The 20,516-nt window shown below is 59.2% G+C and overlaps 1 protein-coding gene across 1 annotated transcript; it reads right to left on the bottom strand.

The window, feature by feature from the left end:
- Nucleotides 1-1,978: 1,978 nt before the first annotated feature.
- SSC5D (scavenger receptor cysteine rich family member with 5 domains) lies at nt 1,979-20,375 on the bottom strand. The gene is made up of 14 exons (XM_078146054.1): nt 19,338-20,375; nt 18,610-18,636; nt 17,531-17,839; nt 17,198-17,281; nt 17,012-17,110; nt 16,104-16,412; nt 15,058-15,375; nt 12,831-12,950; nt 11,060-11,377; nt 10,218-10,606; nt 8,724-9,027; nt 8,307-8,621; nt 7,769-7,906; nt 1,979-3,720 (listed from the first exon to the last, which is right to left on the bottom strand). The coding sequence occupies exons 1-14, from the start codon at nt 19,360-19,362 to the stop codon at nt 2,042-2,044; spliced, it is 4,434 nt and encodes a 1,477-aa protein (XP_078002180.1). The 5' UTR covers nt 19,363-20,375; the 3' UTR covers nt 1,979-2,041.
- Between the last annotated feature and the right edge of the window lie 141 nt (nt 20,376-20,516).

Raw genomic sequence — 20,516 nt, 5'->3', positions numbered from 1 at the left:
CTGGGGCCCGGGCCCCCTGTGACTAGTGCCAGGCTCCCCTTCGGGGCCCTGGGGCTCAGGAACTCCCCCCAATATTCTGGGAGCTGCCTGGCATCCACAGGCAGCCTGGGAGAGTCCTCAAAGCCTGGGGTGCCCCCGACAGGGACCCTTGGAAATCCCAGGGGAGCTTCTGGCCACCTTCTAAGAGGGCTGGGGGCAAGATGTCCAGCTGGAGGGGCCTCCCAGAGCCAGACCCTGTTTGACCAAAAGGAATAAACTTGCCCAAGGTCACACTGTGGCTGAGGTCAGCCTCAAACTGAGGCCCCAGCTGCAGCTAAACCCAGAGACTGAGCAATCTATGGCCAGCCAATGTGAGCAGCCCCAAGGCGTCTGCCATCCCAGTTAAGAGAGTGGGGGGCCATGTCAAGAGAATGAGGCTGGGCGTAGAAGAAGAAGGCTAGGCCTAGGCCCTGCCTTGGAATGTCACCTTGGTGGAGCAAGGGCTTCCCCTATCTCTGGGCCTCAGTTTCCCCTTTGTGCTTTGGTGGGGCCTCCAGAGTTCCTGCTGGCTCGGACCCTTCTGGTACTCTGATCGAGGCCTCAGACCCTGCGAGGATCCTTCCTCCGCCTCCTCCCCACTCCTCCCATACACATTCCTAGCAATGGGGTCCATGGAGGAAATGGTCTCAGGGTGTTGCTCCATAGAGCTGCTGGGGGGCAGGGGAAGATATCTCTGGGGTTGGAGGCCTGCCCTTGAATGCTCCTTGGGGGGGTCCCTGAGCAAGGCCTGCCATGTGTCAGCAGGGGGCTGGCACTGGCCAGGCCAGCTCTGCCTCTGGCTTCAGGCCCCTGGGCCAGATGTTCCGGCTTAAAGGCCAGCTGGGATAGGATAACTGGGTAATTAAGCACACACTTAGGGGCCAGGGAGTGGGCATGGTGCCCTGGGAAGCGTGGGTGTCCTTTGGCCCAGAGCCCTCCCCACAGCTCAGGGAGGGGGGCAAGGGTCCCCAGCCTCCTAGGCCAGCCCTCTAGCTTATGCCCAGTGGGGCTCCTCTGTGGTTCATCTGATTCTGGGCCCTCTTTCCTGGGGATCATGGGGGGGGGTGGGAGACAGCCTGACTCTCACACTTGCAAGGGGCCCCCAGACCTCAGAGAAGGCCTGAGACCCTTCCTCAGAGAGCAGGAGCAGCCTGGTTGGGGGGGAGGCTGCCCAGACCCTGGTAGCCTGTCCCCCAGCCTCCCCTGACCTGGTAGGGTGGGCACCTCGCCCCGGGCAGCCAGTCCCAGGGGCCCAGTCAGGAGTTATTTACGTCGCCCGGCTTACCGGGTGAGGGGAAGCTGAGATTCTCAGCGTGCTCAGAGAGCTCTCAAGCAGTTGGCCTAAGCCTGTCAGCCCAACAGGACCCCCGGACCCTCCCACCTTGTCTGGCTGCCCCCCCCACCCCTAGTAACTGGACCTTCCTGGCCTTTCCCTCCCCAGGCTTAGGGGTGGCGAGAAGGCCTGACCTTCCCTGGCCTCTGCTGCTGGACGCCAGGAACGCTTTGTCCTTTTCTCGGCCTGGGGGGAGGAAATTCAAGGCTGTCTAAAGGTGGAAGGGGGTGCTTAGAGATCCCCAAGGCTGATGCCTCCCCCATGGGGTGGTGGCCCAGAAAGGGACGCCATCTGCCCAAGGTCACACAGCAAAAGGACGCAGATGGAGGTGGAACTCGTGCCTGGGCTCAGAGAGCAAGGACCCCCAAGAGCCTTGCAGCTCTGCAGAGAGGGAAGCCCCGGGCCCCAAAGCCTTGCAGGCCCTTGTCCCCTTCTGAGCTGCCTCCTTTCCCCCTGCATGCAGCCCCCTGTAAGTGTCTGTCTCTTTTCCTCCCTCCCTCTCTGTCCCCCTACAATGCCTGGCACAGGGCCCTGGTCTCTTCCCTTTCTCTCGCTAAGTGCTCGGCGCAAGCCTGGGCGCACAGTAGGGTCTCAGAAAATGGGTGCTCAATTAAACCACCATAGGCACTAGTTCTGGGTGTCTTTGTTCACTTGGGGGAGGAGGGCATCTCTGTCCTTTGTCTGGGGAGCTCACACGTCGCCTCTTCGCGGTCTCTCCTCCTCTTCCTCCTCCTCTTGGAGCCTGGGGGCCACGGAGGTCCTCGACGCCTCCACCAGCCCTCTCAGGGCCTGGCCCAGATCGCCCAGGCCTCTGATGGCCTCCACCAGCTGCCCCAGCTCCAGGCCTACCGTCCTTCTCTCCTCTCGGTTCTGCTGGACCGCCTGGGTCAGACTCCGCAGCTGTTTGCCCACATCCCTCACTGCCCCAACCAGCTCCCGCAGGGCCGGGGGCTCGCAGGCCATGACTCGAAGGACGGTTGGGGTGAGGGGAGTGGCCAGCACACACTGGCCAGTCTCCACATCACTGGGACCTGGGGACTGTGGGGGGACCGAAGGACCATCCAAGACCCCCCCAGAGCCAGCTGTTGGAGGATGCTTGGGACCCTGCTCTGGAAGTGTGGCAAGGTTAGGGACCAGACTGGGGCTAATGGTGGGCTGTGAGGCTACAAATTGTGGGACACTTGAGTTTTGCCTAGAGATAGAATCTGGGGTCCCAGAAGGTGCTGCACTCCTGGGTGGAACCTCTGAAGGCTCGGGGCTGGGGCTGGGAGCAGGGCTAGGAGCCACCGGGGAGGGCCCAACTAGACTCATCCCGAGGCCTGGGGGGGTCTGTGAGGGGCTAGCAGGCCCAGGTGGCGGGGATGGTGTGTACTTTGAGGGCATCCCTGGGCTGGCAGGGAACACTCTGGCTTGCTGGGAGGTGGGACTGAGCTCTGGGACCAGCTGTGTAGAAGAGGCCAAGTCAGAGGTCAGCCCATGAACACTGGGGGAGGCAGTGGTCACCTTTGGGCTTGGAGAAGGGTCGGGCATCAGCAGGTTAGTTTGGGTAGGACTGGAAGACGGGGTCAGCTGTGAATCTACAGAGGGCTGAGTGGTCAGTACTGGTTCGAAGGTGGGATCAGCAGTCATCTGCAGGGACAGGTCAGAGATCAGGTGGGAGACAGAACCAGGAGTGAACGGTGGTTCAGTGGAGGGAGGAGTTAGTAGTGGGCTAGGGTCAGAGGTCAGGTCTAGGGCCCAGGTAGGGGTCAGCTGTGAGCTAGGGCCAGAGGTCAGGTCTAGGGCAGAGTGAGGGGTCAGCTGTGGGCTAGGGTCAGAGGTCAGGTGTGAGAAGGACTCAATGGTCAGTTGTAGGTTGGTATCAGATGTCAACCGTGGGGCAACATCAGGTATTGGCTGGGGGGTGGGCAAAGGGGTGAGCTCCCCTTTAGGGGTAAAATCAGAGGTGAGCTCTGGGGTAGAGTCAGGGCTCGGCTGTGGGCCAGGATCAGTGTAGAAGGTTACCACTGACACTGGAGAGGAGTCAGAGGTCAGCTGAGGTGTAGAATCTGGGGTCAGCTGTGGGCTGGGGTCAGAGGTCAGCTCTAGGACAACATCTGAAGTCCGTTTTTGGCTGATATCAGAGATCGGCGGTGGGTTGGGGTCAGAGGTCAGTAGTTGGCCAGAGTCAGTGGTCAGCTGTGGACTGGGGTCAGGAGTCAGCTGTTTGTCTGAGCCAGGGGTCAGCTGTGGGTTGGGGTCAGTGGTCAGGGACAGTCTGAGATCAGAGGTCAACTGTGTACTAGATTCAGTGGTCAGCTGGAGATCTGGACTGGGGGCCTCCTTGGGGGCTGCTGTAGGCTGCAAGGGCAGAGACCGACTGTGGAAATCTGGGGAGAGAACAAGAAAGGGGAAGGGTGGGTCTGAGGGAAGCCAACTGGTCGGCGCGGCACTGCTGATGTCATACGTCGCCAGGCAGACTTGAGTCTTCCATTCGGGGTCCATAGCTCATTGGGAAGGCCCCAGGACGCCCCCTGGTGCCCAACCTTCCCTAGCGGTCCCCAGCGGTCCTCAGGGGGCCTAAGAGCCATTCCCTCCCCCGGGGAGAGAGGGCGAGGATAGGCACGCTGGCTTGGGAAGCATTTACAGGAGGTCTCTCCGTCCTGTCCTGGGACTCTTCTTAGCTCTCTACAATCTGGCTTCCGACCCCATTAGTCCACCCAGACCGCTCATGCTCCTTCCCCTTGGCCTCTCTGCAGCCTTGGACACCGGTGGTCACTCTCTCCTCTCTCCAGCGTTTTGAGACACCCTCTCTCCTGGCTTGTCTCCTCCTACCGTCTGACTGTTCCTTCTCCACGCCCTTTCAGCCGGGTCACACCCGCGCTAATGGCCTGCGTCCCCCAGGGCTCTGTTCTAGCTGGCCTCTCTTCTCTTCTGCCTGTAGCGGACTTTATCTGCTGAGCTCTTCAGTTCCTGGCATTTAATTGTGATCAGTGCTGATGGTTCTCAGATCTGCTTATTCTGCCCTAACCTCTCTGGGGATCTTCTGCCTTCATCTCCAACAGGGCATCACCTGTAGAAATCCTCACCTCAACATGCCCCAAACAATTTGTTGTCTTTCCTCTCAAACCCTCCCCTTTGCCCTTCTTCCCTGTTCCTGTGGAGGGCACCGCCAATCGCAGGCTCCCAGCCTCAGGGGTCTCTCCCTCATCTCCCATATCCAAGCTGTGGCCAAGGCACATTGAGTTCACCATGGCACCATCTCTCCTCTGACCCTGCCCCCACTGTGGTGCAGGCCCTCATCACCTGATGCCTGGACCATAGCAGTAGCTGCTGGGAGATCTGCCCGCCTCCAGTCTCTCCCCACTCCATTCAGTCACTACAGTGAGCCTCCTAAAAGTACAGGTCTGACCTTGTCCTCCCCTACTCAAGAAACTCCAGTGGCCCCCTATTGCCCCCAGGATCAAATAGAAAAATCCTTTGGTGTTCTGAACCTGGCTTTGAACCTGGCATCTTCCCCCTGACCTTTCTAGTCTTCTTATACCTCACATTCCCTCTGCCCCAACACACCACTGAATTTTCGCTCCAGTGACAACAGCCTCCTGGCCTTTCCGCTAAAAAGACCCTTTGTCTCTTGGCTCTGGGCAGTCTCTCTGGCCATCCCCCACGCCTGGGACGCTCACCCTCCTCTGCTCTGATGACTGGGCTCCCTGGCTTCCTTTAAGTCCCGGCTAAAATCCCTCCTTCTGCAGGAAGCCTTCCCTGCCCTCTTCATCCTGGCCTTGCCTCTGTTAATTATCTCTGATTTATCCTGTATAGAGCTCACTCTGTGTTAAGTGGCTTCACTTGTTTTCTTCCCCCATAGAGTGTAAGATCCTTGAGGGCAGGGGCTGCCTTTTGCCATTTTTTGTATCCCCAGCACTTGAAAAAAAGGCCAAGGTCTCCTACTGCATCTGGGGCCATCTCCAGTTGTCTCGATCAATATCTGGCCACTGGACCCAGATGGCTCCGGAGGGGACGGTGAGGCTGGTGCCCTTGCACAGCCCTGCCTCACTTAAGTCTAATACACTTGCATGTCATGGCATCACCTCCCTGATGTCCTGGTCCTCTTTGAGAAGGAAGGGCAGAGCACCACCACAACCCCAATGCTCACCACGGCGCCTGGCACATAGTAGCGGGTGCTGACTGACTGGGAAGGGACGACCAAGAGACAAAGACCAGTGGGCACAAAACAGGTTAGAGACAGAGACAGACAGAGATGCAGAGACCAGTGAGAGGCAGGAAGAGACAGAGAGATGGGGAGAGAGACAGAGGAGTGACAGACAGTCACAGAGCCCGAGCTGAAGGGACTGAAGAAAGGCAGCGCAGCGGTCAGGAGGGGATTTTACCTCGAGCGCGTTCCCCCGGGGGATGACCCAAGGGCTGGACAGGGCAGCCGTAAAGACAGAGCCTGCAGCCGGCTCACAAAAGGGGCCTCCCATAGGTGGAGGCGAGACAGAGGCGAGGAACGGAGGCAGAGACGTGGGGAGAGAGGTGGAGGCTGGGGGAGAGCGCAAGGTCGAGCCGACCAGGAGGACGTGGAAGGGACAGACAGTGGACAAGGGAGGAAGTGAGAGAGAGAGAAATATGGGAAGGAGACGATGAAGAGGAAGAGCCTGAGATAAAGGGGTGTGTGTGTGTGTGTGTGTGTGTGTGTGACAGAGACACTGGTGTGTGTGCACGTGTGTGTGTGAATGTGTGACAGAGACACTGGTGTGTGTGTGTGGCAGAGACATTGGTGCTGACAGACATTGCTGTGTGTGCGCATATGCAGGCGTGTGTGTGTAACAGACACTGGTGTGTGCACATGTGCGTATGCATGCGTGTGTGAGAAAGACACTGTTGTGTGTGTGAGACACTGGTGTGTGTGTGTGACAGAGATACCAAGGTATGTATGTGTGTGCGACAGACACTGGTGTGGGTGTGTGACAGAGATACCAAGGTATGTATGTGTGTGCGACAGACACTGGTGTGGGTGTGGGTATGACAGAGACACTAGTGTGCGTGCATGTGTGTGCATGCATGTGTGTATGTGACACAGAATGGTGTGCATATGTGACAGAGACAGCAGTATGTGTGTGAATGTGTGCAACAAAGACACTGTGTGCACACACGTGCATGCATGTGCATCCACCTGTGTGTGTGTCAGAGACACTGGTTTGTGGGTGTGTCAGAGACACCAGGGGTGTGTGTGTGTGTGTATGTGTGTGTGTGATAGAGACACCGGTGTGTTGTGATAGGGACAATGGTATGTGTGCATGTGTGTGCCAGAGACACGACTGTGTGCATGCATGTGTGCATGTATGTGCACATGCGCGACAGAGAAACTGTTGTGTGCACGCACATGCATATGTTTGCACATGTGTGAGACACTGGTGTTTCCATGCACACACCACGTGCTTGTGCATGGGTGTGTGACAGAGACACATATGTGTGCATGCATGTGTGTGTATGTGTGTGTGACAGAGACACTGATGTGTGTATGTGTGTGTATGTCACAGACACTGGGGTGTGTGTGTGTAATAGAGACAATGGTGTGTGTGTGCACGTGATAGTGACAATGGTGTGTGCATGTGTGTGTGACAGAGACACTGGTGTGTGAATGCATGTGTGTGTGCATGCACATGCATGTGCATGACAGAGGCACCAGTGTGTGTGTGTGTGTGTGTGTGTGTGTGTGTGTGTGTGTGTGTGTGTGTGAGTGTGTGACAGAGACACCAGGGAGAGACCCAGAGATGGAAACAGAGAGGGGGAGGGAGGAGGGATGGAGAGAGGGACCCAGAGACCCGTGGAGAAGATAGAGACAGCCCTGAGCCAGCCGTCCAGGGAGGAGGGGAGGTGACAGGGAGGCTCTGAGGGGAGGAGGGGGTGGGGGTGGGGATGAATCAGAACTCTCGGGTTAGAGAGAAAACGGACGCACAGCGAGACAGACACGTAGAGGGGCACGGCCAGCCCAGAAAGCCACGGGGGAGGGGGAGCCCGGCAGAGGGCTGGGGGAGCTGCTGGCGTATGCTCAGAGCCTGCGCTGCCCTTACGTTCTCTGGGTATGCTGCGACGGGGCTCATGAGGACACAGGGTTACTGATGGATCTCCCGAGTCTTATGGGGGGCAGGTGATGCCTGGGAGGCCGGGCCTCAGTGTCCCTGAGGCTCCCTGGCTACATTAGCATAGAGTCTCTGGGCTCCCTGCAGACGTGCTCTGTGGGGTCTGGGGCGGGGGGGGGGGGCTCACTTCGGTTCATTCTTATAGGCCCACTAGGACCCCAGCTGGGATGGGCTCAGACAACACAGGGTCCCTAGGGGGTCCCTGGGGGTAAGCCAAGCCGGCGTGCCCTTGGGAGGTTGCCGGGGCCCACCCAGTGTTCCCAGCCCCATTTCTGGGAGAGGCCCTGCTCTTCACCTGGGTCTCCGCGGTCCCGGGGGGTCTGAGAAGCAAGGTCATGGCTGGAAGCAGTTGTTGTGAGGCTCCCCGGGGCGGTGTCCCTGCGAGAACTGGTGTCCCAGGCCCAGGGGAGATCACTGCCATCCTCCATGTCTCCTGTGGGGAGAGATGGGGGGAGATTCTGAGCCTCCAGGCTCCCTGAGGGCCCGAGGCCCCAGAGCCCCGTCTTTCATCCTACCCTGACTGGCCTTCGAGCTTTTGGCTCCCTGGGCCCCTGGGCCCTGTTCCTGCAGAAGCCACAGTCCCCTGCTGGTCCCTCCTCCTGGTCCCCAAGCTCTTCCTCCACTAGCTGTCTCCCCAGCTCGCTGGTCCCCCCGAGTCCTTCCATGCCCTGCCCCAGCCCCCCAGCACTGCTCACCAGACTAGCCTAGGGTGTCTGGGCTCCCCCACAGTCGAGCCCCTTGGATCATGGGATGGGAAGTCATGTGGCCTGCCCGGGATCACAGAGCCTGTGACCATCCTTCGCCAGCCCCAGCCCAGGCTTCCTGCCTCATACCTGTGCAGGTGAGCCCCACATCCTCCTGGTGCTCGCAGTTGTGAATCCCCCAGGGTGAGGCTGGACAGTCCCCTAGCGAGGCCTCCACACCCACACAGCCTACATCATCTAGCCAGATCGGGCCCGTCCCGGATCCGTAGTAGGTTTTGCCCACGCGGGGTCGGATGCCCCCGCAGCCTAGCTCCCGGCAGGCCACGGCCGCGTCTCGGGGATCCCAGCCATCGTCACACACGGTTCCCCAGACGTCACCACGCCGCACCTCCAGCCGCCCGGCGCACCGGTCAGGCCCATCGGAGAGACGCAGCCGAAAAACACCTGACCGTGACCACAGGGGCGGGGCTCAGGCCCGGCGGGGGGCCTCTCTCCCCTGCCCTCCTTTCTTCCCTCCACCAGGCCCTCTGCCTGCTCTGGTCTTACCCGAGTCTCCAGAGCCTGGCCAGGTCGGGGTGGAGGACAAGTCTTTGAGAGTGCTTGTGGGTAAAGTCTTCAAGGCCTCCCAGCTGCTCTCAGCCCCCGGTGTGGAAGAGCCTGGGTCTGGGGAGGTCTCAGAGGAACTCTCATCTCTATCCATTGGGGTGGCTTCCTTGGGGACTTGAGTGTTTAGCTGTGGGGTGACCTGGGAAGGTTGTCTTTGTGAGGACTGAGTGGCCAGTGGGGGGTTGGCGGAAGATGTCATTGGAATATTGGGTAGTGAAGTCTGAGTGGGCAGTGGGAATGAGTCCTGCAGGGTCTGGCCTCGGGGAGCCTGTGTGGTCAGTTTGGGGGAGGCCGGGGGGGTCTGGCCTCGGGGAGCCTGTGTGGTCAGTTTGGGGGAGGCCGGGGGGTCTGGCCTCGGGGAGCCTGTGTGGTCAGTTTGGGGGAGGCCTGGGGGGTCTGGCCTCGGGGAGCCTGTGTGGTCAGTTTGGGGGAGGCCGGGGGGGTCTGGCCTCGGGGAGCCTGTGTGGTCAGTTTGGGGGAGGCCGGGGGGGTCTGGCCTCGGGGAGCCTGTGTGGTCAGTTTGGGGGAGGCCTGGGGGGTCTGGCCTCGGGGAGCCTGTGTGGTCAGTTTGGGGGAGGCCGGGGGGTCTGGCCTCGGGGAGCCTGTGTGGTCAGTTTGGGGGAGGCCTGGAGGGTCTGGCCTCGGGGAGCCTGTGTGGTCAGTTTGGGGGAGGCCTGGGGGTCTGGCCTCGGGGGGAGCCTGTGTGGTCAGTTTGGGGGAGGCCGGGGGGTCTGGCCTCGGGGAGCCTGTGTGGTCAGTTTGGGGAGGCCGGGGGCGTCTGGCCTCGGGGAGCCTGTGTGGTCAGTTTGGGGGAGGCCGGGGGGTCTGGCCTCGGGGAGCCTGTGTGGTCAGTTTGGGGGAGGCCTGGGGGGTCTGGCCTCGGGGAGCCTGTGTGGTCAGTTTGGGGGAGGCCTGGGGGGTCTGGCCTCGGGGAGCCTGTGTGGTCAGTTTGGGGGAGGCCGGGGGGGTCTGGCCTCGGGGAGCCTGTGTGGTCAGTTTGGGGAGGCCGGGGGCGTCTGGCCTCGGGGAGCCTGTGTGGTCAGTTTGGGGGAGGCCGGGGGGTCTGGCCTCGGGGAGCCTGTGTGGTCAGTTTGGGGGAGGCCTGGGGGGTCTGGCCTCGGGGAGCCTGTGTGGTCAGTTTGGGGAGGCCTGGGGGGTCTGGCCTCGGGGAGCCTGTGTGGTCAGTTTGGGGAGGCCGGGGGGTCTGGCCTCGGGGAGCCTGTGTGGTCAGTTTGGGGGAGGCCGGGGGGGTCTGGCCTCGGGGAGCCTGTGTGGTCAGTTTGGGGAGGCCGGGGGGGTCTGGCCTCGGGGAGCCTGTGTGGTCAGTTTGGGGGAGGCCGGGGGGGTCTGGCCTCGGGGAGCCTGTGTGGTCAGTTTGGGGGAGGCCGGGGGGGTCTGGCCTCGGGGAGCCTGTGTGGTCAGTTTGGGGGAGGCCTGGGGGGTCTGGCCTCGGGGAGCCTGTGTGGTCAGTTTGGGGGAGGCCTGGGGGGTCTGGCCTCGGGGAGCCTGTGTGGTCGGTTGAGGAGTAGCCGGGCCTTGTGGAACCCGGGTTGTCTGCCTCCGTGGGACCTTAGTGGTTGATTGTCCAGGAGGTCGCATGGTGGGTTTCCGTGGTTTCTTTGTGGTCCATTTTTTGGAGCTATGTGGAGTTCTCGCTGGTGGCTTGGCCACTGTGGTTCTGGGGCTGCTAGTAGTCAGCTGGGTGGCCACATCCCCCAGACTCTCAGTGGTCCACCTCAGTGGCCAGCCCTGTCCATCCTCATGTGGCTCTGGGGTCCAGCTCCAGCTGAAGGGGCCTGGGACCAAGTCAGGCCCAAGACTCCCTAGGGAGAGAAGATGTGGGTAAGGTCACACTCCTGACTCTCTGTAAAGTCCCCCTCCAGGAAGGCCCCTTGGGTTTGTTCCTCTTGGATTTGGCCAGAGGGCCATGGGCCTCTCTCTCCCTCATGGAGCCCTTTTGGGAGAACTCACTAATTCTTCCAAGGAGTCTTTCTCAATTTGAGAAGGGAGACTCTTCTTTCAGAAAGCCTTCCCAGATTTGGAGAAAGAGATCCCCCCTTCCTAGAAGTCCTCCCGAGTCAAGAAGAGAGGCCCACAGCCCAAAGAAGCCCACAAGAAGCCCTCCCAGCCAAGGTGTAGAGGAAGGAACTCTTCCCCTCCTCCTCCCCCTGGCCTCACCCCAAGAAGCTCCCCCAAATGAGGGTTAGGAGGGCTAGGGACGGCCGGGGGGGGGCTGGCCCTGGGGGTCAGGCTGACGGCAGGCAGGGACACCTTACCTGTGCAAGTGACCCCCACATCCTCATTATGGGCACAGTTGTGTTTTCCCCAGGGGGCTGCAGGGCAGTTGGCTAGCCAGACCTCAGTCCCACTGCAAGCCACGTCATCCAGCCAGATGGGGCCCTCCCCCCAGCCAAAGCGGCCAGCGGCAGGGCCTGGCTCCTGGGGGACACCACATCCCAGCTCCCGGCAGGCCACCGTGGCATCCCGTACATCCCAGCCATCATCACACACAGTCCCCCAGCGACCGCCATACCACACCTCTAGCCTCCCGGCGCACCGGCCTGGCCCAGACACTAGGCGAAGGCGGGGGGTGCCTGTGGGGGAGAGCAGATGTCACGAGCAGCCTGGGAGGCAAAGCCCAGTGACAGAGCCACCCCCCAGCCTATTCCCCTGCCAGGATGATGGGATGGAGATGTATAAGGGCCTTTCGAAATCATTGAATTCAATCCCTCATTGTACAGATGGGGAAGCTGAGGCCCAGAGAGAGGAATTGAGTCAGTGGCCTATGGCTCAGTATTTCTGGACTGAAGAATCCCTTTTCCCCCATCCTGTCCTGGGCCAGAGTGGGAACAACACAGCTCACAGAGCCTGCCCACGAGTGGCATGCTACGACCTGGAGGAAGGCCAGGGTTCGATTTCCACTTACTAGACGTGTGGCCTAGAGTTAACGACTGGCCCTCTCTGAGCCCCAGGTTCCCCGCCTAGACAAGGAAGATGATCTCTTGGGTGGCTCGTGTGACCTTAGAAAAGTTCCTGCAAACAGGAACTCTAATGCATTGCTGGTGGAGTTGTGAACTGATCCAACCATTCTGGAGAGCACTCTGAGGGCTGTAGCCCAGAGAGATCACACAAATGGGAAAAGATCCCACATGTACAAAAATATTCATAGCAGCTCTTTTTGTGGTGGCAAAGAATTGGAAATGGAGAGGATGCCCATCCATTGGGGAATGGCCGAGCAAGTCGTGGTATATATTGTGCTATAAGAAATGATGAGCAGGCTGACTTCAGAAAAACCTGAAGAGACTTTTATGGACTGATGGTGAGTGAAGCGAGCAGAACCAGGAGAATGTGGTACATAGTAACAGTCACGCTGTGCGATGACTAATATTGATAGAGTTAACCCTTCTCAGCATTGCAAGGATCTAAGACATCTCCAAGGCCTTGTGATAGAGAATGCTATCCACATCCAAAGAAAGAACTACGGAGTCTGAATGCAGATCAAAGCAGACTATTGGCTATATTTTTCTTCTATTGTGTTTTGTTTTGTCTTTCTCATGGTTCCTCCTATTGGATCTAATTCTTACTTACAACATGACTAATGTGAAAATATGTTTAACAGGAATGTCTATGTAGAGCCTATATCAGATTGCACTCCGTCTTGGGGAGGGAGATAAAAACTTAAAACTCAAACACTGTTGGAAAGGATTGTTGATAAATCAAAACAAATTAATAAAAAAAAATAGACAAAGAGAAGTTCCTGCTTCTCTGGGCCTCAGTTTCCTCACATGTGAAATGAGGGGTTTGAAGGATTGCTTTCTGAGTGACCTAAGGCCAGCCCCTTACCCTTTCTGGGCAGTTGGACCCAGACACAGCTCCAACACCCTAGTGTGACAGCAGGGCTCTGCGGAAGGGGGGGCAAAAGACCTTCAGTTGTCAAGGTCTTCAGCCTCCTGGTGACCCCTCAGGAGTACCCAATAATGGCCAGTTAACCTTATCCACTCCCCAGAAAAGCAGGGGCCCCAGGGGCCAGACTGGCTTCTCACTCACCCTCCTCAGGGCCTGGTTCCGGCAGGGATGTGGGAGAGGCAGGGGACAGCCCACTAGTGGGGGCCTGAGTGTCCAGGGTCCCATGGCTGCTGCCTGGGGTAGGCAAGCCCAGAGGCAGACCTGGATTGGGGGGGGAGGGGCATGGTGAGAAAGAGCCACTCCTGAAGCCCTTAGTCACCTTCTCCTCTCCCCTACTCCTGGGGAGTGAATAGGGGGAAGAGATTTGGGGAGGATCCTTTGAGAAAGAGTTGGGGGCAAAGAGAAAAGTCTATAGGGAGAGAGTTGAGGTAGAGAGGAGAGTGAGGGGTAAGAGTAGGAAGAGAGAGAAGGTCAGTGGGAGAAGAGATGGGGGAGAAAGAAAGATTCCTAGGGGAATAGATGGGGCAGAAAGAAGGGTTAGGGAGAGAAGAGATGGAGACAGAGAAGAGTCAGTGGGGGAAGAGACCCACTCCATTTCTTTTATTGACCTAGCTATTAGTAGACCAGGTGAAGAATGTGGATATGATTTACCTACACTTTAGTCGAGCATTCCATCAAATACCTCATACTATTCTTGTAGACTTAGTGCCCTGGACTGTCTGAGTCACTTTTATTTTCTTACATTTTCCATGTATCCAGTAAAGAGCTCTCTTTCAAAGCCAACTCAATCTTATCATGAAATCGTACAATTAGATGAATTCAGAACTAGTTGAATGGCTAATCATCAGAGCAATCATCAATGTTTTGATGTCACCTTGACAGGAGGTGTCCAGCAGAGTGCCCCAGGGATCCGTGATGTTCTGGATTCTGTTAAATATTTTTATCACCTACTGGATTAAGGGCAAAGATGCCAAATCATCTAGCTTGGAGATGACAGTAAGCTGGGAGCTCTCTGTGTCTCTGTCTGTGTCTGTGTCTCTGTCTGTCTGTCTGTCTGTCTGTCTCTCTAAAAGTCGGGGTCTACAAGCTTGCCGACTGCTTCAAACATTAAATCAAAATGTAGAAGGTGAAATTTAAGGGGAGTAATTGCAATTTTGCACTTGAGCTCAAAAGGTCAGTTTCCCAAATAAAAAGTGGAAAGGCACAGCCACGCTACTATTCATCTGGAAAAGGTCTAGGGGCCACAGAGGATCACAATTTCATAGGAGGACCTGAGTAATGCCCCATTTAACTGCAATTTACTATGAATCCATACGATGAGAATGGAAGAGAAAGCTGTGTGGACGATGACATAAAGGAGAACTGTTTGGGTGCAGCCCTCCTCACTTCCCGCCTGGACTATGGCAGTAGCCCGAAGGGGGCGGCCTGCCTCGTCTGTCCCCCTAAATTCCATCCTCCATTCAGCCACGAAAGTGATCTTCCTAAAAGTGCAGGTCTGGCCGGGTCACTCCCCTACTACACAAACGCCACTGGCCCCCTATTGCGTCCAGAATCAAACACAAAATCCCTTGTCTGGCGCTCCAAGCCCTTCATGCCATAGCCACTCTCCCACCCTTCCAGCCTCCCTACGCTTATCTCTCCTCACCTACTCTTCCCAGCGACCCTGGCCTTCTGACTGTCCCATGAACAAGACCCTCCCTCTCTGGGCTTTGAGCTTCCTCTCTAGCTGTCCCCCATGCCTGGAGCACTCTCCCTCAGCCCTGCGTCCTGCTTTCCCCGTCTTCCTTTAAGTCCCTTCCAAAATTCCAATTTCTACAGGATGCATTTACCCCTCGCTTTGAATTCCTTTGTTAATGTTTCCTATGAATCCTTTCTCTAATTTGTCTGCTCACAGTTGTCGGCACGTGGTAAGCTCCCTGAGGGCAGGGACTGCCTTGCTTTCTATCCGCAGCGCTTAGCACCATGGCTGGCACCGTGTAGCGCTTAAAAGTTGACTGTCTGACCGACTTCGATTATTTGAAGTGCTGTCACATGCAAGGTAGGCTAGCCCTGAGCTGCCCAGGCAGAGTGGCCACCGGGTCAGAAGTGGCCCCGCGCTGGGAGCTGTCCAGCAGTGGAGTACTGTCTGGGGAGGCGAGGAGCTCCCTCCCACGGTCAGGGGATGCCTGGTCAGCCATGGTGGAGTGGGCACTCTGCTCAGGATGGGCTTGGAGTCGCCGCCTCCTGAAATGCTCCCCAGCTCTGGGGACCCTGCCCAGGAAGACACCCTGAGGGGGAGCTGGGGACCACAGAGCAAGGTCAGCAGGCCCCAGTGGTAGGGTGCATGGGGTGCCCGGGGAGATGACCCTGGGGAGAGAAGGGGTCTCACCGTCACACACAGCCCCTGCATCCTCTCGGTGGTGACAATCATGCTGGCCCCAGGGTCGGGCTGGGCAGAACCCCAGGGACGTCTCATTCCCCTTGCACCGCAGGTCATCCAGCAGGATGGGCCCAGCCCCCTCCCCAAAGAAGGCCCCTCCAGGGGCAGCTAGGGCACCGCCACAGCCCAGTTCTCTACAGGCCACGGCAGCATCCCGCAGGTCCCAGCCGTCATCACATACTGTCCCCCAGCGGCCTCCATGCCACACCTCCAGTCGCCCAGCACAGCCATTGGGACCCCCAGCCAGGCGCAAGCGGGGGGCTGGGCCTGGCGTGTGGGGAGAAGAAAGAGCAAAGGTCAGTCTGCACTGCTGTCTTCTTCATCCCCAGCTCAGCTCACTGTCCCCAATGCTGGGACTGGCTTGAGTCCCCAGCTTAGAAACTCTTGTCTGCTCTCCGTGCCCCAACCCACCACTCTTGTTTCCTCTCTGTGCCCCCAGCTGCCTACTCTCCCCCTTCCCATTCCAGTTAGTCGGTGTAGAGGGAGGGGAGAGACCATGAGGAAAGGGAGGAGAGGACCAGGGGGCTCTGAAGGTCAAGAACAGGGGATCCTCTGATGTCCTTGATCCCACCCCATCGGTCTGTTTCCCAATTATCTCTCTGCTCACTAGGATGGGTGAGGATGAGGATGAGGATGAGGATGATGTGTGAGGTTAGAGGGAGAACAGGGGTTGGCAGCACCAGGCATGGGGCTGAGGCTATGCTGGGGCGAGGGGTCTGATGGGTCCTCTGAGGCTAAGAAGAGATTATAGAAATGGAAAAGGTAGGGGTTGTCTGTGAGTCCCTTGCCTTAGAGACTGGAATAGCAAAGCTTGGAAAAGCCAGAGTCCCTCAACATTGTCTGGTCCAGCCAGCTCATTTTACAGATGGGGAAACCGAGGCCCAGACTCTCCTAAGGACCCACCCACCCCCAGCTGGGCAGTGGCAGGGCCACGGAGCAAGCAAAAACACAGGCCTTTCGGCCAGGAGGGTTGATTTGGGAGCCCCGGGACTCACCTTCACAGACCAGTCCGGCATCCTCTGTGTGGTCACAGTTGCTTCGTCCCCAAGGGCTCCGGGGACAGTCCTGGAGGGCCTGCTCCCCACCTCCGCAGCCCACATCATCCATCCAAACGGGGCCCGACCCTTCCCCAAAGCGGGCCCCTCCAGGGGCGGCCAGGGCTCCCCCACAGCCCAGCTCCCTGCAGGCCACGGCAGCATCCCGCAGGTCCCAGCCGTCGTCACACACCGTCCCCCAGCGGCCCCCGTGCCACACCTCCAGCCGCCCAGCACAGCCGTGGGGCCCCCCTGCCAGGCGCAGACGCTCTGCCGAGGAGGGACCCAGTGAGCCAGGCCTTCATCTAAGCCCTGCTGGTGCCTGGGGCCCTGAGGGATCGGGGGCCAGGAGGCAGAGGCTCATCTCCCTGAGGAGAGTGAAAACTGGGGGCTCGCCCGCATGGGGTTGGCTGGCTGCTCTTGGTGGGCCACGTTTTCTGGGGAGCCGTGGACCCGAGGGGACACCCAGCAGGGACCAAGGAGGCAGACCCCCAGTTCCTGACACCTGTAAGCTGAGTCCCTGAGTGGGGGGGGGGCTGACGGCGGACATAACAGATCATGTGTGTAGCCGTTTAAGGGCTGCGCAGTGGTTACAGAGCCGGCTGACATAAGATGCCAGGGTCTTTGCAGAGGCAGAAGCCAGAGAGATAGACATCTGGGTGCTGGGGGGGGGCGGGGGCTGGGGAGTTGGACACGTAAGCCCCGGGGAGCTGGGGCAGGCAGAATGAAGGGAGGTAAGAAGCAAAGGTGTGCATCCATCGACCCCACGAACATTGCTAATGGTACCCAGTCTAGTCTTGGCTGCGGACTGGGTGGAGGGGGTGAGGGGAGTCAGCTCTATCTAGGAGGGCCACGGGGTGGTCACTCACCCTGTCGGGAAGCACTGGAAGTCAGCAGAGGGGCCTGGGTGGCCTTTGGCAGCTTGGGGGGCCGAGGGGCCTTCTGCGGGCTGCTTGTCGGGTTCCCAGCTAGGGGAGGGGTGAATGAGGGGAGGGGAGGGGAGATGTAAGTGTCAGGCTCTGCAGATCCTGCAGACGGAGATCTTGGGGCCTCACCTGGGGCCGTTGGGGAGCCCTCAGACCACAGCTCCCGGTCCAGGGGCTCTGTTGAATCTGGCCTCGAATTGGTTGCCCGCTGACCTGTAGGGAGTGGGCAGATTCGGAAGAGCTGGAGGAGGCCCGGGGCTCTTGAGGAAGGGGGTGGTGCTTAGTGGGAAGGGGCCGGGGAGCTCCAATGCCTGGCTTCGCGAGGGAGGTGGGAAGTTAGACCCACACACAGTGTTAGATACTTAGGAGTGCCATGCCTGAGTTCTTGGATACCTGCACCTCGGAGAGGGTCAGGACTGGGAGAGGAAAGAGCAGGGGCCCTGAGCGGCTGGGGGCTCTCACCTACACAGACGAGGCCAGCGTCCTCCTCATGCGAGCAGATGTGTGCCTTCCAGCCCCTGTGGCGACAGAGGCTCAGCCTGCTCTCGGACCCCCGACAAGCCAGCTCACTCAGCCAGACAGGCCCGATTCCCTCTCCAAAGAAAGCCCCTGCGGGGGCGGCCAGAGCTCCTCCACAGCCCAGCTCCCTGCAGGCCACGGCAGCATCCCGCAGGTCCCAGCCGTCGTCACACACCGTTCCCCAGCGCCCCCCGTGCCGCACCTCCAGCCGCCCAGCACAGCCGTGGGGGCCCCCCGCCAGGCGCAGCCGCTCTGCCGAGGGGGGCCCAATGAGGAGGGACCCTCATCTAGCCTAGCTACCCTAGGCTTTTGAGGGGGCCGGGGGCACTAAATACTTGGATTGCTGAAGAGGCAGGTAGGAGTCCTGGAAATCTTTATTGCTAAGGAACTGGGGACTGGGATGCCAGTTCCTGGATGCCTGAGAAGAGTTGAGTCTTACGAGATCAGACACCTGAGTCCTTGAGAAAAGCTAGGTGGCTGAGGGGAGCAGGGCCTGGGAAATTCAAAGTCTGAGTCACTGAGGGCTTGGGTTCAGGGTTGGAGAACTGAGACGGGCTAGGAAGCTGGACGCCTGGGTCCCTGTCCAAAGAATGGGTTGGAGATCCTGGGGTGCTGAGGGGGTCTGAGTCCCTGGGAAACAAACATGTTGCTGAGGAGGGCGGGGCTGGGTGGCTGGATACTGGGGTCCCTGTTGGGGAGGGGGCCCCTGGGATCCCACACTTCTACGTTTGTGATGGGCAGGGTAGTGGCTGCAAGAGACTCCTGGACTTCTGAGGGGGTGGTGAGGATTGGGGAGGGGGGATCCCCGGGTTCTCATGAACAAAGAATGAAAAGCCTAATGTAGAGATCCCTGTGGGCTACTCCACGGTAGCCAGGATGCCTGTCTCCCCAAGGCAACCTGGGGGAGCCAGTGAGGGAAAGGGAGAATCCAGTGGGCTCCAGAGCTCAGGAGTCAGGTGGTGATAGGGAGAATCAAAGGGCATGATGATGGGGAAGGAGAAGGGGACCCAGGGAAGACTCACCCACAGCCTGAATCCCCATCAGAACAGCTGGAAAAGAAATGAGGGAGATAAGGGGAAGGTGAGGAGTCCTCGCCCCATCACCATTTCAGAGGAGATACTAAGGGATCTGGATCAGCTTTCTAGAGCCTTGATAGGGACCAGGATTCACAAAGCATTGGGGGAGGGTCTGGATTCCAGGTTTCTGTATGAGGTAGGGCAGGGGACTGGATGCCTGGATCTCAGAACCCAGTGGGAAGGACCTGACCCCTGGATTTCTGACCAGAGGAAATGGAACCCCAGTTCCTGTGGGAACAGTTCCGAAAAAGCTGGGGACCTGCAGCCTGGCTTCCAGGAAAACCTCAACTTTTGGACCCCTGAAGGGGATGAGACCTGGACACTGCAGGGGAACAAGGGTAAGTTAGTGCTGAGGCTGTGGCTGCCTGGGCTCTGGAGGAGGGAGCAGGAAACAGGGAACCCTATTTCTGGATCCCTGAAGATGGTGGGGGACCAGATGTCTGGATCTCTCTTGGTGGACGGTGGCAGGCTGCTGAATCTTGAGTCTCTGAAACTAACGGAAACTGACCTTCTAGGGCTGCGGGGAGTAGCCAGAAGGGCAAAGTGTATGCTGGGGGCCAGGACTCCCATGTCCCCTGAAAGGGAGAAGTGAGAACTCCCAGATGCCCAGGAGCTGGGGTCAGCAGGAGGCAAGGGCTGGGGACAGAGACCTCTGGGTCTCTGCGGTCACTCACCAAGGAGGCAGGCCAGGACCCTCATCTCTGCAGAGCAAGCCCCTAGGACCCAGGCTGGGGGGGCTGGGGGTGGGGCAGGGGGGGGAGAGCAGACGAGGTCGATGAGGAGAATGAAGAGGAGGAGGAGGAGGAGGCAAAAGCTGAGGGGAAGTGCCGGCAGCGCCCTGGACCGAGGAGGGGCAGGCAGGCGGGCGGGGGCTGGGGACACGCCGGCACCAGGAAGAGAGGAGAACAGCGGAGGAGGCAGCGGGGGACCAGGAGGGGGCTGAGGAGGAGGCGTGGGGGAATGGGGGGTCAGATCCGTAAACACCCACTGGAGGCTGGCCCCAGACACTTCGGGCGCTGGGCTGGGAGACCTGCCAGAGGGGGCTGATGGCTGAGGGGCTGGAACAGCCTCTGGCCCTCGGGCTTTGCTTCAGTGTGCCTCTCTCTTCTCTCGGGGTCCCCGCTGTTTCTCTGTGTATGTCCTTCGCTCTGGGTGTCTCTATTGCCTATCTCTTGAGGTCTCTGCTCATGCCCTGGCCTCTCTGGGGCTTTATCACTATCTCCCACAGCAGACTGGCTGCCCTGCCCTAACCCACCACCCACTGCTACTGGGGGAGAGGGGCCTGTTGGGATGTCTGGATAATGGTCCAAACCACGGGGCTCAGCCTCCAGCCAAGAGCCATTTGTTGGACAGGAGAAAGAACTGCTGGGTCGGAGAGTGGGCAGAAGACAGGAGCTGCAGGTCCCTCTCCATGGCTGACTTGTCCTGAGACAGGGGGAAGGCTAGGCTGCCCTGACATAGCCCCAGGAGCGAAGGGGCGGGGAGACAGAGTGGCTTGGCCCAGCTCGGGGCTGGAGGGGAAGGAAGGGGAATGGGGCGGGGGCAGACACTTGGCCCCCAAGCTCAGCAGGCAGATGTGGGGCGGAAAAAATGTGCTAATGGGGAGCGTGAGTCATCAAGGTTGGCAGGGGATGGGCCCTGCAGCCTGAGCTCATCCCCGCCTGCCTGGGGCCTGGGGCCTGAGGCCAGGGGGGGAGTGAGGGGCAGCAGTGGCTCAGACCTCCCTTCCTCTCTCTGGCCTCCACCTCCCCCAATATTAATGTAGCTCCAGGGCCAGACAGGCCTTGGAAAGGGGGCTGGTGGGCCTGGAAAAGGCATCAGAGGGGGTGGGAGGCAGGCAGGAGTTTCAGAGT

The sequence above is a fragment of the Phascolarctos cinereus genome, unplaced genomic scaffold (assembly GCF_003287225.1).
Source record: "Phascolarctos cinereus isolate Bilbo 61053 unplaced genomic scaffold, phaCin_HiC Scaffold_726;HRSCAF=1367, whole genome shotgun sequence".
NCBI classification, from domain to species: domain Eukaryota; kingdom Metazoa; phylum Chordata; class Mammalia; order Diprotodontia; family Phascolarctidae; genus Phascolarctos; species Phascolarctos cinereus.
The sequence above is the reverse complement of the archived record's forward strand: the minus strand, read 5'-3'. Positions and strand labels throughout refer to the sequence as shown.

Coding starts and splice junctions, on each gene's coding strand:
- SSC5D (XM_078146054.1), bottom strand. CDS start 19,362: ATGAGGGTCCTGGCCTGCCTCCTTG. Junction 8,622..8,723: donor GCCAGGCTCTGGAGACTCGG/GTAAGACCAGAG, acceptor GGTCACGGTCAG/GTGTTTTTCGGCTGCGTCTC. Junction 7,907..8,306: donor TGTGGGGCTCACCTGCACAG/GTATGAGGCAGG, acceptor CTCTCCCCACAG/GAGACATGGAGGATGGCAGT.